This window comes from Artemia sp. Qi Xiang Cuo, chromosome 14, assembly GCF_049724085.1.
Source record: "Artemia sp. Qi Xiang Cuo chromosome 14, ASM4972408v1, whole genome shotgun sequence".
NCBI classification, from domain to species: domain Eukaryota; kingdom Metazoa; phylum Arthropoda; class Branchiopoda; order Anostraca; family Artemiidae; genus Artemia; species Artemia sp. Qi Xiang Cuo.
The window spans coordinates 50,524,144-50,541,403 of record NC_142807.1 but is presented as its reverse complement, the minus strand read 5'-3'; the positions used below and the strand labels follow the sequence as shown (position 1 = coordinate 50,541,403).

Sequence of the window (17,260 nt, the reverse complement as noted above, 5' to 3'; positions counted from 1 at the left end):
ATTTGGGGTTCAAGGAGAAGTCTTTGACAATCTTATGACCGCAAGATACTAGATGTTGCAACGTTTTTACGTAGGCTATCTAAAGTGGTTGAGAAAATTCGGTCACCCCACAAATGATTACCCAAAATATGCACAAATATAACATTTGGAATATTATAACACTCTTTTCAAAGCTTTGAAAAAAAACAAAAAAGGCTAAATATCCCTAACTATGCTTGCAAGCCATTTTAAAAAGAAATTGTTTGGCGATTTCCATTGAAATAACCATAGCAGAAGCTTTGAGCCTGGGTGGGAATCTAAGAGGAGTCTTTGAGTATTTTGACCACAGGTGACTTATTGTTGCGACTTTCTTAAATTTGGTAATTTTTGTGAGCATTTGGAAATCAAAGCTTAAACTCAATAACTGATACTAAGTGTCCAAACATTTTACTTGGATTAAAAGTGACGAACTAGGATGAAAATCTCAACATCTTACTGGAGCTACTTCAGTCTGCATATTATTTCATTTAATTACATTTAGAACGGATGAGCTTTTCATTTTTTACCAGAAAATAGCTGGCATTTAATTTTTCTTCATAACCGAATAAACCATTAAGTGTTTTTTGTTTCATTGTAATTGAAGGATTCTCACGTGAAGTGTTCATCATGTATTTTTCAATTTGAAAAATTTACTCCTTTTAGATGTAGTTTATAATTCGACTGACATTAAGTATTTATCAATTTATAATTTGGAATGAATCCTCAAAGGAAAAAAACGAATAATATCCAAAAGAGCAGCAGTTCAGCCTTAGCCTACATGACAAATATTCTATAAAGAAGCAAAAAAACTTTAAAATGAATTTTTTTGAAATTGTAATTAAAAACCAGTTTTTAATACAAGAAGTCTTTTAAAGAATCCAAAAGAGCAAAAAAAAAACAATCAATATCTAAGCCGACCATTTCAACTGTTTTAAAGGGGACAAAACAGATTTAGGCAAAGGGCATTACGAAAAAACTAACCTTCTAAGTTCAAAGTTATACTCAAAGTTTTTACCCAGATAACTGACAAATTTTGTGATACGGTATTTGAAGTTGTATATGAAGTAATACTCAGTGAAAAAACTACCAACTTTGATAATTATTTATGTTAAGAATACATAACTAATAGATACTGCAACTAATCGTATTATGCAAGGGTATTGAAACAAGACATTCATTTCGTGTCTATCACATTTCTACTTCACTTGATGAGTAGCGAAGAAGACCAGTTTCCAGCCAGTAACTTGTGAATTTTTGAACTACATTAATAGGGTCGACTATGTTGTAAATTTAAGCATGTGATTTGAGAAAGACTGATGAAAACATTAAAGTTTGCGGTCAACATTGATCACGCCGGTGGCGCGCCGCCGACATCTTACCGGCGGCGCGGCGCCGGGGTCTAATTTTATCCACTTACTCAATTTCATAATATTTGTACTGAAAATTTGATTATTGAAAGCAAATACAATTAATTCGCATTCTTGAAGTATAGTCATAAAAATAAAACATGTGTTTTATTCTATTACTATTTTGTCAAGAGCTTTCACTCTTTCTGTGGTCTAACCTTAGCGTACAGAATGGGAAATTATGTAGGGGGAGGCAGACTTGTAAGACATTCTTTGTTACTTTCACAATTTAAAGTCATATTCTAATTTTATTTACAAAACTATTTTTAACTATTATTTTTCTTCCTTTTTAATTTCGTGTCTGCGGTTATGTCAAATATGAGGGGATACACATAAACATCTGCTATTTACTCCAAAGCTTGTAGTTTTTGTCACAACATTTCGACTTTAAAAAAAAACTACCGTTTTCTGTGATAGACAAAGGTCGGTCTTAAAATATTAGGGGAGCAGCGAACTGTTAGCTCCCATATTGCACGAAGAATTGAAACATATTCCACTCGTGAAAGTTTAAATTTTTTGGCCAAAACCAATTATGATTTTTTTTGGGGGGGGGGGGAGGGTCAAACCTAACCTCAGAAAAGGGTCCTCTTCCCTCCCTCACTCCCATTAATAGTTGGTGTGCATCTATACAATACAGCATAACTTTGAGTACTATTGTATAAATGGTCGATAATAGTCGCTCATTCTGTATTGATTGTATATTAGCTAATATTAACTACTAATCTAATGAAGTAAAACTTTTAACTGCTTTCGCCAGACTTTCCAAAAATAAGCAGTAAAAATTGTTATCTAAATAGTGGGAAGTATATCCTTTTTCTTATGGTATAGGGCCAAATATGCTACCTTGAGGTAGTCTATCCTCTCAGAAGTTTTGCTCGATTGCATTTCGGCCCCCTTAGGCAACTTTCATTGTTCTGGGGCATAATATGGTAGAAATGTGAACTTTTATGTTGCGTGATCTCTTTGGTTAATTTCTACAAAATGATAGCAGAACTTTGATATCACTCTTCGAATGAATCTGCTTTTTATATCCATTTTTTGTAATCAAATATATTTGACTTAAGGCTACTGTATTACTTTCCGTGGCGTTTCGTGGTGTATATTTCGTGGCTATTATATGTCGTCAGCGGAAACGTTTTCGTTGATGACACTCAGATAATAAAAAGTGCAGTGAATTCATTTGTATTTATTTTATTCCACCGTTTTTTTTTCTTTTCGCAGATGTTAATCCTGGAGACGGTTACCTTCTAAACAAACTCAATGAGGAACAAATTCAGAGTGACTTCGATTTCCTCGAAGTACAATGCATACCCATATACACAGCACTTTTAGTAACCAATATGACTAGAATAGACTTATTCGTATTGGATATAGAGGGTACCGAACTCGACGTTTTGAAAACATTGCCATTTGAAAAAGTTGACGTTGCCATTTTCATGATAGAAATGTATGGCAAGTCCGAAGAAGAAATAAGAACGATTCACAAATTTTTGCAATCAAAAGGATATACTTTTTATGATTCATTACACGGTGGAATGCATCCAGGGGACGACATATTTATTAAAAGTGAATACTATAGGAGTGACGATGATTTAGTGAAGCTAGACAAAATGACGAATAGAGACATTTTCAAGATAATAACAGGAAAAAAGGATGAAAATATAGATCCAAAAGATCTGGAATTTTTTATTTCGATGCCAACCTGACTGAACAATTAACACTGTCTGCATTTAAAAACTGTCTACCTCATTAATTGAGCATTATCATGCTTCAAGATTATCTTTCGCCAGGGCCCGTCCACCAGAGTGAGACGTATACGTCAGGTTCCCTTAACTTACCATTTTTCAATTTTGAGTGTGAACATGCTTTCTCAAATCATTTTCCTAATTGTTGTGCATTGATGTGAAAATAAGTGTTTTATTTCATTTTTAATTAATTTCATTTGTGATCATTAGCAACAGTTAATAAATTGTTAATCGCTAGCTTTAATTTTTTAGCTAAATTAGCTAAAATACAAAAATGTGCCAATCAGGGTCGACATATCTTGAAAAGTGCCTTCAAAACGCAAGAAAAAGTCGAGTCAAAAGCGTTTAAAAGCACAAATATACATATATTCACCCTTGATTTTGAACAGTATTTGGAGCATTTATTCATTAATTTTAGTTTTTATGGACTATGGGGGATTATGTCGTCCTCAAAGACATAGTTATTAGATTTTTCGACTATACTGAACAAAATGGCTACCTCAAAACTTTGATCCGGTGACTTTGGAAAAAAAATTAGCGTGGGAGGTGTCCTAATTGCTCTCCAATTTTTTGGGTCACTTAAAAAGGGCACTAAAACTTTTAATTTCCGTTTGAATGAGCCCTCTCGAGACATTCTAGGACCACTGGATCGATTCGATTACCTCTGGGGAAAAAAAAAACAATCCGTGATCTTTCTTCTGGCAAAAAATACAAAATTCTATATTTTTGCAGATAGGAGCTTGAAAAAGCTTAGGAGCTTGAAGAAACTGTACATTAGGGTTCTCTGACACGCTGAATCTGATGGTGTAATTTTCATTAAGATTCTATGACTTTAAGGGGGGTTTTCCCCCTTTTTTTAAAAATAAGGCAAATTTTCTCAGGCTTCTAACTTTTGATGGGTAAAACTAAACTTGATGAAACTTATATATTTAAAATCAGCATAAAAATACGATTCTTGTGGTGTATCTATTGGTATAAAAATTCCCTTTTTTAGAGTTTCGGTTAATATTGAGCCGAGTCGCTCCTTGCTTGCTCGGTTACTATTGAGCCAGGTCGTTCGTTACCACGAACTGCTTGAAAAAATCCAGCAACTGAAACGTCAATTCGACCCCATATGCGCTAGAAATGGCTATGCAGGATCTTTAACCATTTTTTTACTGTAAATTTGGTTTGTCTCATGTGTTTAACCCCTATTATTTTACTTCTAATTTTCATAGTTGGTTAAAAATAAATTATTATTATTAGTATTAATACTCAGCGGAAGTACTTGTAAATGCATAGAATCAAGGAGCCTTCAGTTAAACTTGTGAATTACTTTTCAATAAACAAGTAAAAAAATATTTCGTATATGAACCTGAATTTCTGAGTAAAACTTGTAAACTACTTTTCAATATCCAAGTGAAATACTTATAAATATGTAGACTAATGTTATCGGTTAAAATTAATTATTGAAAGGAAGTACGAAATACATATTTCCTTCTTCACTTTCCTTCTAAAGAAAAGGAAATCAAGTCAAATTAGTGCCAGATACTCATGAATGAAATAAAACAAATACATAGAATATTCAAAAATGAAACTGGAGTTTATTGTGTTTTTATTTTGAACAGCCACATGGTTTCATTCCAAGCTTTTGTCTAACGGATTCCACGGCTTTCCTGCCGTCCTGGCTAAATGGACGTGCGCTGGGTTGAGAATTCTTTGTCCAAGGGGCACGGGTTCGATCCCTGGCGTGGCCAGTTATTTGGTTTGGGACGTGGTCAGTGGTGTGACTCTGTAAGCTTAGCCAGAGTCGACCCAGCTCTAAATGGGTACCTGGAGAAATCTGGGGAAGGTAAGCAGGAAGGGTTTGCAAAAGTACAGGATGGCTGGCCCCCAGCCCCCCATTGCACTTCCTGGCTGAAGGGCCATGAAACGGAGATCAGCACCACCGGTTTGGACCTTAAGGGTCTAGTGCCGTCATACTTACTTACTTACTTATTCCATGGCCTTGACGACACTTTTAAATAGATTCACGCATTTACAATAGAAGGCTGTAATCATCATTCACTCGAGCATTTATTTATGCGTGGGGTAAAATTAATTGCTTGAAAAAAATTACATTGACGACATTCTCATTTGTAAATTTGATTTAATTAATTGAACGGCGTTAGCCAACAACTCATTCTATTTAATTATTTTATGGTTAGGTTTTAGTAAAAAACAACTTTTACGTATTTAACTTAAAACAAAGCACGTTTCTAAACATTATTTTTCAACAATTGAATGTATTATTCTAAAAACAAGGATTAATACACAACCTGAATAATTTGACGAGTTAACAATGAGTAATTTCCTCCAGAAGCAAATTTGACTAACTTCCACTTAAATTGAACACCATACTAAAGGGTATGGGTGAGTTACAAGAATGGAGACTGGTGACAGTATCAACAAGAAAATTCACCAACGCCTTCTAGCTTTTGGGGCTTTTTGGCGTACTTATACGGAGTGTATAACAGTGTAATATTCAGTGTAATAACAAGGCAAAATCTTATATCTTTAAACGAGCAATAATTGGGTATGCATTTATGTATATAAACATATATATTAACATTTTCTGGCCTAAAAAACCATTTAGATAGGTTACGACTTTGTAAAAATTCGTTTTCCCCCCCTCAGAGGCTGAAAGGTTGCCCGACATGAGTTAATTTTGCATATATTAATTGAGAACTTAAAGCGTGTCTGATGAACGATCAGTAATTCTTTCTCTTTTTATTGACAAACCAGGCAAAGAAGAGAGTAAACAATTATTACCGGAAGTATGATTCTTGTTAACAAGATAAACTAATCGATAATATATCTTTGGATTTTTGTATATAGTTCTTTCTACAGACGTGGAAATTTTCACTTTGAATTTGGTTCTATTTTTGTCATTTCTAATACCCCATGACATTTATTCGAAGCAACCAAGTATTACAATAAGATCTTCCAGTCTCTGCACTTTCCAGGTATGCCAGTTATAGAGGGGGGGGGGGGGAGGAACTCGACCCCCTAGATTCCGAAAAATACCTTCCCTTTGTGTTTTTGTTTAAAAACTAAATCTAGAAAAAAAAAATAAAAAGATTTTCCAAAATTCATCTCAGAGAGAAAGAGGTCCTCTAGTACTCAACGTAATTAGTCTATAAGAAAAATTAGACTAACAACGTAATTAGAAAAATTAGAGTAGTAATAAGTGCCTTATTAAAATTTCTGGAAAACAACACAAGTACAAAGTTGGAAAAATGCCAATAAAATTAAAACGCAAGATGGCGTTAGTTAAATTTTCTTTACACTAACACCATTTTCTACTCTTAAAAGTAATCCATACTCTTTGCACCATGCTAGAAACCAAAACGAAAAAAAAAAAAAAAAAAACAGTTTTCCTGCATATGACAATAAATTTAACATAACCAACGCCAACAACACATTTTGTTTCCAAGTTCCTTCGTTGTTAATTTTAATACGTTTGGCAATTTGCCAAGTGGATGGCTCAGTTTAAACACAAGTATTCCTTTTACCACGCAGATATACCTTGATACTAAAAATCCCACTCCGTACTAGCAAAGACCTAAAAAGATTAGGAACAGTTTAAACACGTAACCGTTTTTACATAACTAATAACAAACAATATAATAAAAAGAAAATATTTTACACGTAATGAATACCTGAAATACGCTACAAAACTGCAAAACAAAATTATGAATTAAAAAAAAATCATTAATTTTGCCAAACGAATGAATCATTACCCAGAAGAAAAACTAACTTGAATAAATTAATAAAAATTAGATTTTAAACTACAGCTGACGAATAATTCTATGGTAATTTAAACAACATTACCCACTTAACCATGTACAAGAGAACTACTTTAAAAAGAAAACACAGCATGTGCACCAAAGACCCTCAATATAAAAAAAAAGTACTAATGTTAATTAATTACGATAAAATTTTCAATTTTAATTAAAATTTAATTAAAATTAACAATTCAATTAAAATTTAATTAAAATTAACAATTCAATTAAATTTTTTTTTATTTATTTAAAATGTTAATTTAATTAAAATTTATTTTTAATTAAAAGTATTAACTAATTAAAGTACCAAGGACAGTAAAATTAAATTTGGATTGTTTGAATTAAAAGTGAAAGCTTACACAAACATAAAAAAGGGGGGAAACGGGGAACTCAATTTTTTAATGAAAAAGACCTCCCATACGCAGTTATGAAGTTTCTGATGATGGTGGGCTCCAAATTAAAAAAAAGTTAATGTGGGGAATTAGCAAAAATAAGGTAAAAACACATGGAACCAAACAGCCTAAGAAGCTATAGCTTTACCTTGAAGATGTAGATGTCTTTGGGAACCAACAGGCTGTTGATTTTCGAATTTTTATGACAAAAAGCTTTGTCAAATTGAGCTAATTAATTTTGCTTACTTGTTTTCACGGTTCAAAGTGGTAACACTGACAAAAAATTGGTAATGCCCTGAAAACGTCCTAATACTGAAACGGCCAAAAGGAAAATCTTAGTAAATCACGATTTTCAGGTAATGGACTTAAAATATGTCTAAAGGACAAAAAATGTTCCTGTCAAAAACGGCCCATAAGGGCAAGGGCAAACAAAATGCTCACTTTGATGTCCTTGGTATTTCAACAATTAAAAATGGGTAGAATTTGAAACGTATTTGACAGACATTTTTTTTTATCAACTGAACCACATGGAGACTTTTTCCATTTGAATAAACAATTATAATTAACAGAAATGATGGAAGAACCTATACCTATCAAAAATATCTGCCACAAATACGAAAAAGAAGCCAAATAAAAAGGTACAGCGTTAAAGGATGCGTTTGAACAGAAACATACACACACCTATTGTATTTTAGACATTTGTTAGAAACATATTTGATAGACGTTTTCTTGGTTGCATCAATTGACCAAAGCCAAATAAACTAGGCACAATTTTACAGGGTGAACTTGAACAGAAATATAGACGCTGTCAAAAGACATTTGACAGGAATTTTCTTGGTTGTATCAATTGGACAAAACCAATTACATTATATGCAACTTTATGGTATGGATTTGAACAAATACAAACACACTAATATTGTATTTTAAACCTTTAACACGAGCACATTTGACGCAAGTTATTTTGGTTTCTATCAATTGAACAAGACGGAAATTTTTACCATTCACATAAACAATTATTACCAAACAAAATAACGAAAAACTATTCCAAAATTACGAGACACAACTACGATAACGCAACTACGAGAAAGAAGCCAAATAAACAAGATACACCTTTAAAGGGTTCTTTTTTTAATTCTTTGTTTAATCAATTAATTTCGATAAATTTTCGATAAATTCGAAAAGTTCGATAAATTTTCAGGAAGTTTTTAATGCTTGAATTTAGCAGTTGACTTAATAACCTTGATTCTACAAGTTCTGAGAAAACTAGTTAGTTATTTTAAATTTTTAGAATTGAATAAAATAGAACAGAATTTAATCTTATAGTATAACAAAAAAGAGGGGGGGGGGGGGGTAGCAAACAGACGCAGTACCAGAAACTGAATAAATATTAGGCTATAAAGCGAAAACTTATTTTAATAATAGCTGCTCACTGAAGCAAAGGTATAAAATCGCTACATACTACACTACTTTAAAATCACAGGCGAAATGTATATCACAGCTAAATTTAACAAATATCATCGTGCCCATACTCAATGGCCGTGTCTGATCTCCTTTTATTTTCTTAAAAAAGAGTTATTGTGCTCTCAAAAGTCCTCTAGTTCTAAATTCTAGAAAAAACTCTGAAATTACTTTAATGATCTTCTGTCATTATTATTTAAACTAAAAACTAATTTGTTGGCATATAATTATATGAAAAACTATTATACAATTATCGATGCGCTAGAAATATATTAAAAAGTCTTTACAAAATTATTTATTTACTAAAATTATTTTATGTACTATGTACGAAGATCAAGCCAGGGTACAAATGTATATCTTTACTTATCCGAAATAGAATTTTATTACTTAAATTATACAAAAAAGATATTTACAGAACTATCTAAAATTATTTCGCGTCTAGCCTTTTACCCTATATAACTAAACAAAGGCATGGCATTACAGCATTGCACATCTTAACTCATTTAATTCTTTTTAAATGTTCTTATATTTTTTTAATTTTTTTTACTATTCTTCATAGATAAAATTTCGTTTTTCGAAATAAGGAGAAATAATTATTATTTCTAAAAAATCGTAATAGGAGAAATATTATCGTTATAGAAGAAATAATAAAATCGTTTTTCGAAATAATATTTATAAATTTTCGTAACTTTTCTTCCAAATAGAGAGAGAAAAAACTGAAGATTCGTAGTTATAATTTTACATTAAATAATGCGAAAGAATATTATATTGCTGCCTTAAAAGTGTCTGCATCCAAAAATTCTTTTAATTATTGTTTGATAATCATAAGAAACTATTTATAAAACAAAATAAAAAAATTATAAATTTGCTTATTTAATAGAACTATAGAACTGAATAGAACTTATTTTAAAGATATTTCTACACAATAATATATTTACGGAAATTATTTTATGTACTATTTACCATTCTTATTTAATAATAATAAAAAAATTATAGAAAATAGCTTTCATAGTTTTCAGACGACTATTGGGGAATTTTTTATGCTGAGAGAAAAAGCTTAAGGGGCGACCATACTTGAAGCGACCTTCCTATCTCTCCCATAGTAAGCGTTTTGAGTTTGTCTGACATTAATAGTTGAGGCAGTTAGGCGGTCTCAGTCTTTTCTAATAAAATAGAATCAGGTGAACATTTTGATTTAGCAAAATGCTAAAACCGACACCTATTTTTCCTGAAATCCCAAAAAAAGACAAAAACCTATTTTGGGTTTGCCTGCAAGATCACTGCAGTCAATATTGTCGTAATTGGCACTTAAAAATGCAGCGAAAAATATTCTATTGAAACAGTTGCAGCATATTTTTATAAAAAACACTTGCTGACTGCAGTCCCTTCGAATACTTTACATACCAACGTTTCAAATTGCTTATCCCCCGACAAAGAGCCTAAAATACTTGGAATCAAACGGATGTGGGCGCATAAATTATGCTGAGGGGGTTAACGCTTCCTTTTGTTCAAAAGCGGTCAGTTGTTCAAAAGCGGCTTCCTTTTGTTCAAAAGCGTAAGGAACCCCTGGAAGTCGCCCTCTTCGAGTTTGTTTACTCAAGTCTGTGTGAAATCTGATACCTTTGTGTTTGAGCCTTTTTGCCGACCAGGAAAAGGGCTCGAATCGGCCAAAACGACTTTGGACTGGCGTCCCCCCTTAAGGTTAGGAGTTTGTTTATAAAACAATATAATATTATATTGTTTATATAATATTATATTTTACTGTTAAATAAACTGCTGTTTCTTATATACCATCAATTCTTTAAGTAAAGGTAAATCAGACTCTTTTCAAAATAATTTATCCGCTGGGACTCCATGAGAGTCCCAGTGTATGGTTCTCAGCGGATAAGGTATACTTTTATGTACAATTAAAATGAAATGAAAATAGAATAACACGAAAACCTATAATTAGAATGATATGAAAATAGAATAGCAGGCAAAACTGATAATTAAAAGGAAGTGAAAATATAATAACGGGCGACACTTATAAATAAAACGAAATGAATATACAACAAAGTTTTATCCGTTATAATATTTTCATTCCATTTTAATTATACATAAAAGTATACACATTAGAGTCCCAGGGGATAAATTATTCTTAAAGTGTCTGATAAATCTTTAGCTTTAGAAATTAACAGTATTTAAGAAACATAGTAGTGTATTTAATAGTAATTTAAGTGTATTTAACATATTTAAGAAACATATTTAGTAGTAATACATAAAATTCGTTTATATCATTTGAAGCATAAGTTCTTAGATTTCATTTCATTTAAAATGGAAAAGTAGTGTAATTTAAACAATTATGTACTATTATAATATATATTTAATAATTATGTTACTTTTATGTACAATTTGTGTGACTGCAAGACCTGTATTTTCAGTTTTTAGTGTAAAATACATTATTATTTTTTGCTTACCTTTTATTCAACTTTTCTCTATTTCATTGTAAGCGGGCAAAAATGAAATAAATATATATACCAATATGATACCAACCAAATTAAAATCTCCCCACCCCAAAAAAAATGCCCACATGAACAGCTTCACATACCTTATGTACCCCTGGCTGTAAAACTGTAAAAATCTCAGACACGCTCATTAGTTTCAGGCCCAATGATATCTTCTTTTGAGAGACCTTTAGAAAAGTGTGGATTATCACTTTTCTATGAAAACAAAAGATATAAATGAAAAACATGTAGCTTGCATAGAATAAACATTTCCCTAGATTGAGTAATCGGACACTTTCAAATTAAGTAATACAGGTTATTATAATCTAGACGGAATCACTTTGAACTGAGACTGAAGAAGTTGCTATCGGATTGTTTACATCAGGTATCACCTAAAATAAAAGTATCTCAATAACAAAATAAGTAAGTAGGCAAAATATAACCTTAATTACAACATCTACGTGTTTCAATTCAAACTATGTAACATCTTTTAAGACCATTCTTTTTTTTCGTATTTAGTCCCCTTTCTCGGCTTGCTCGACCTTCACAACGGGTTTAGACCTTCAGTCTTTGCAAATAGCCTATGTCCGTTCTCATGGTTTCAAAATTATTATGATTTTTTTTTATCCTTCTAGCTTGACTACCTTAGCTGAAAACTAAACAGAAAGATTATAAACTATACCGCCTGAACTTCCTTTCTGCGGTATAATGGTTCGCCTTTCAAAGCACACTATGAAACTAGATCAATTAGCAATACCGAATCTACCTTACAAATTGTGATTAAAAAGGGAAGAAACCTCTGGCATCAACTCACAAAAATATGGAGGAGGGGGGGGGGGGGCAAAATTTATTTTTTTAAATCTAGGTAAGAGGTCAAATTTGTCTTTTTTTTAATGTTTCTTACAACGGAAATACAAAAGAAAAAAAAAATCAATTTTTCTACGAAAATACCCCCAAAAATGCATTTTTCAAAACCTAGGGGGAGGGCTAAACATCTAGGGGGGATAAGCGGGGGGCAAATGTTTTCCATTCCCGGCACCCAATTGACACCCCTCAGTATAACCCCTTTAGACAATAATCTTCAAAATTTGCTATATCTCTACTAAGAAGTTCATTTCATGTAACAGTTTTTATAGACAAGACCCATATTTTGGCTGTTAGTACAAGAATAACCAAAACCGAAAAAACATAGTATCATTAATTTCTGACTATCTTGCGCTAATGGGTCACTAATTCTGTCATTTTATGTGTTACATTGTTGCTTCATTAATCAAAGGTGCTTTTATTTTCTTATAGTTACTGAGTTGCAGAGCAACACAGCTGTCTTTGCAGTTTATTACATTATTATCATGATTACCCATTCCGGTAACGGTTACAGTTCGCGATCAGTAGCTTACTGACGGTATGCGATGGAAATTTAAACACTTACTCCAAAATTTACATCAAACCTGAAAGGAAAAGTTCATATGAAGATTGCAAATTGACTCTATTTTTTCAGAAAAAAAACAGACATCATAATTTTCTTGTTTAATAAATAGTGTAAACAAAAAAGAAAACAAAAGTGTCCTAGGTCTGAAATAAGAACTAGCAAAGAGAAACTAGCTAACCCTTTAGACGGTTATATTTCAACCAGACAGATAATATCCCTTGCGATGCCCCTTAACAGTGACAACACTTGCTGGGGCATTGGCACCAAAAGCCTCTTTTCCGTTTGGAGACATTTTATGTTAGTAGCATTCCTACTTTTGGCATAGAGTGGCCTGTAAATGAAGTAGTTGTGTTTTTTCACTTTTTTATTTTCATACCTTTTATGTTTTTCTTAATGCATGACTTTACAAAAAACCTTTTCGACTAGAATGTATTCAATTCCTGTCTACTGATGGCATTCACCTTTTGTTTTATAACCGTTGCATGATATTCCGAGGAATTTTATTCCGATTTTATTATGATATTCCGAGGACTGTTTTCTAGGAATGTGGTCTTCGTTTACCACGGGATAAATCACCAGGATGGACAGGTTAGACAAGTTCAAGTTATTTAGTTAGATTGAAAATGATGTTATATGTTGTGGTTTTTCTTACCCAAATCAACAGATAAGTGAATAAAACCGTTTCAGGGTGTCAATAGGGTAAATTTTTCAACTCTGCATAACTGAACCCATGAATAGACTTAGAATTCAGCAGTTAAATAAAATAAATCTAATTTACTTATAGATTTGAATTAGGCATGCGCCGTACATAGTTTCTAGAGCTACAAAAAAGTAATACATGGAAGGCAAACTACTCTTTACTAAGTTATTGCTATAGCAGTGACTGATATTCCACGTCTGTTTTTCATTAATATCCATTCCACGTGAACCTTTCACCCCTGAACTCAGTAAACATTACGGCAATAAGGAAAGAAGTGAAAAATTACGGTAATAGTTATTTCTCCATTTTCAGCAACAGGTGGAGTACATCTTTGAATTACAATGTCAGTAGGTGCTACATGAACAGTAGCTTTCATTGGAGTTCTTCGTTTAACATTCAGCAATTCAATGACGGATGCTCTGCAACGCCATCTCATAACGACTCCACAATGATACCTATAATTCAATGTAACATTACAAAATATAATGTTTCAACCTAGTGTTTCCAGTTGTCGAAGAAACTGACTTCAGAAAACATAATTTCACTATTTTTCAATGTGGGAAGGGGGGGGGGGGTGTTAGGAACCAGGAGTTTTTCACAGATAGGGCTAGACCAAATAAAACGCAATCAACCCTATTTTTGGGGGAAATAAGTCTTCTTTGACCAGCAGAAATAAAGTCCTGTAATAATTCAAATTCAAAACGACCAGAAATTACAATTAAAGGACAATTGAAACCCAAAACGAACAGGAATAAAACTAAATAATCATATCAAACATAAAGATAGCGGATAATGATATAGATGAATAAATAAATCTTAAAATGAGTAAAATTTAAATTGAGTATTCAAGTCAAACTGAAATGAAACAAAAATTATTTCAAAGAATAATTTAGCTACTGTCTCCTTTCCCCTCCTTAAACCATTTAAAGTTCTAAAGTCTATTGCGTCATTGCGTTTTATAAAAAATTATTTGTGTTTTGTGTTTGTGTCCTCTATTTTTCAAAACATCGCTGTCAATAAAAAATATAATGAAATAAGCCGAAGATATAATATACTGAAGATATAAGACATAATACATACGGTATAATCGGAGCAGTCAAGATTCAGAGAGGGACATAGTATGATTGATCAAATTTTTACATTAAACTGTTTAGATTATAAGTTTATAAATAAGAAGGGAGGTAGATTGTATGTAGCTTTTTGGATTTAAAAGGGGTATTTGATAATGTAAAGAGGGAACTGTTAATGAAGGATTGTATAAATATTGGCCTGAATGTAAAGAAGTCGGTAGATATGGTTTTTAGAAAAGGGGGTAAGATTACAAGTAGGGATAGAGTAAAATGGGAGGGAATAGATTTAGAAAGTAGGGGTAGGTGTATGTATTTAGTATGTAAGTATTCTTCAAACGGCAAATTTGGAAAGTGACCGAAGCTAAGTCTTGCTAGAGGAAAGTTCTACACCTATGCTGTGACTGCTAGCCAACTGGCGAGCATACAGAACCTGAAGATGCATAAGCAGATATTTCAGGTAAAGATTGCATCGGCTATGCATTATGGATCTGAAGTTTGGGGATACATAGCTGGTGAGAGGATGGAGGAGATTCAGCTTCAGTATTTAAAGAGAGTTTTAGGTCTACATTTATCAACGAATAGTTTAGTAATGAGAGGAGATCTAGGTTTATTTTCTTTAAGAAGTGATAGGCTAGTAGGGATGATAAGACTATGGGAGAAAATCCTAAGTATGCCCAGAGTAAGGATAACAAAAGCAGCATATTTAGAAGCTCTGAGGATCCCAAAGAGTGATACGTGACCATCTCAAATAAAGAAGATATTGGATAATGGTGGATTTTCAGAGCTATGGAATGGTGGCCTAGGGATTGGATTAAAGGATGGAGATGTTGCAAGTAGGGTCAGGGAGAGGCTAAGGGATCATGAGATCCAGGTGTGGCATGCGCGAGTAAATGAGACCCGATCACTGGAGTTATATGCAAAGGCAAGGAGCAGTGGGGAGAAGAATTGTATTTTAAGGCGGAGCTTCAAATGAGGCAGCTAAAGTTTATTATTTGTGTTAGGTCAGATGAGTTACCACTAGGTGAGAGAAGAAAGTATCTGGGAGGGGTTAGGCAAGCTTCTGGTCCTTACTTCTGTCCCATGTGCGGGAAAGAGGAAGATTTGGTTCATTTTGTGGGGAAGTGTAGTGAATTAATATATTTAAGAAAATAATTGTTTGGGGTTGAGGTTTGGCAGAGAGATGAGATAATAAATTTATTAGCAAGGAATGATATGGGAGGTATAAAGAGATTCGGAAGGTTCCTAACGATGGGTATAGAACATAGAGAAAAGTTTGTTGAAGATTAGGGATGAGGGTGATAGTTCACTAGCCCAGATTATACTTTTGTGCCAATTTAAGTGTGTATGAAAGTGTCTTTGTTTTTGTGACCACGGCCCTTTGGGCTTTTGTGTCAATAAATTCTATTCTATTCTATAATATGTTTTGGCTTTGTTTGAAAACCCCCGACAACTCTTCAACGTACCCTGAAAATTTTAACTGAATACTCACAGCCGTTTCTTAGATATTGATGATAGGCCCTTTTGACAACCAGCATGCACAAAGTGTGTTTTGATTTTGTTCGACAGCCCTCTCAAAAGCTTTGGGGGGTAATTTCATACCCATAGGCATCGTTATTAGAAATTCATACTATTTTGAACAAGATGGCTATTTTAAAATTTTTATCGAATGTTTGGAGGGAGGGCAGCTAAAAAAAGCATGGGAGGTATTGGTAGCCCTCCAACCCCCTTTTTAACATCCCCCTTAAAATGTCTAGAAAGTACTTACTGCCCTCGGCTGTTCTTATGATATTGCAGACCCGCCTTTTTGATAAGCTGGATACACTCCCCAAACGGGCCTCCCTAAACGACAGTTACAGGGCTTTTCTGACCCAATTTCCAGCAACGGCTGTCAGAATGAAAAGAATCCCGACTACAATTCCGCCAAAAATTCGAAAACAGCCCAAAAAGAGTCAAATTATACAAAAAAGACATTAGACAAAAATAACTTCGTAAAAAATATGTGAAGCAAATTCTGGCAGAAGAAGATGGTGATGAGAACCATAAGGCAAACGAATTGCAGGAAATTGCTGAGAAAATTACGAAGCGACTGAATTTTAGAAAATTATGGCGAATACCATAAAACCACGAGAATTCGGGTCTCACATTCACCACCTCCGTTTATATATTTCACAAAAATAAAGAAGAAAAACATACAACATTTTTAATGTCTGTTCATCACAATAATTTCTGCGTCAGAATTTGGAAGGCTGTTAAAATGGTAACAGTAGAGGGCTAAAGGGCTAAAAAAGAAAAAGGCTGATACCTCAGCTGTCCGAAATAAAAAAAAAACCGTTTCAACCGAATAATCCTTGTTAAACTGTTTAATTCAACAGCATTACCAGGCCTTGATTTACCAATAGGACCACTAGACCCGTGCCTAGAGGCGCACAATGCCAGGGGGGCAATAAACTATCACTGAGTGATTTCTGTCTTTAAAAAAATGGACTGATGTGACTTATTTTCAAAGTTCCAGGTGCACTCCGCCGTCCCGCTGCCTATTCACAGAAAAGAATCTTTAAAAAAAACACAGGAAATATGTGGCCACTGAATAACTGTCAGATGTCTCCTAAGAATTACAGCTCAGATTTCGGTATCATCTCTCTATATTTCTTTACATCTCGTTCAGCAACTGCGTTCTGTTCAGTGCTTCTCCTATCCCTGAATTTTCGGGAATTTTGCCGAAAATCTCACAAAAACGGAGCGACAAAAACACTCGG

General features: G+C 33.2%; 2 protein-coding genes across 2 annotated transcripts in view; one reads left to right on the top strand and one right to left on the bottom strand.

Annotated features, from left to right (window-relative positions):
* Window positions 1-3,660, top strand: part of LOC148944579 (uncharacterized) — a 55,387-nt gene extending 51,727 nt beyond the window's left edge. The window contains exon 3 of the mRNA XM_089100228.1: window positions 2,646-3,660. Coding sequence (XP_088956354.1) covers window positions 2,646-3,130 — 485 coding nt within the window. The 3' untranslated portion in view covers window positions 3,131-3,660. The remainder of the gene's footprint in view (window positions 1-2,645) is intronic.
* Window positions 3,661-9,606: 5,946 nt separating this feature from the next.
* LOC148944578 (E3 ubiquitin-protein ligase MARCHF2-like) overlaps window positions 9,607-17,260 on the bottom strand; it is a 30,566-nt gene continuing 22,912 nt past the window's right edge. The window contains exons 4-5 of the mRNA XM_089100231.1: window positions 13,721-13,889; window positions 9,607-11,697 (exon numbers count right to left, since the gene is read on the bottom strand). Coding sequence (XP_088956357.1) covers window positions 11,632-11,697; window positions 13,721-13,889 — 235 coding nt within the window. The 3' untranslated portion in view covers window positions 9,607-11,631. The remainder of the gene's footprint in view (window positions 11,698-13,720; window positions 13,890-17,260) is intronic.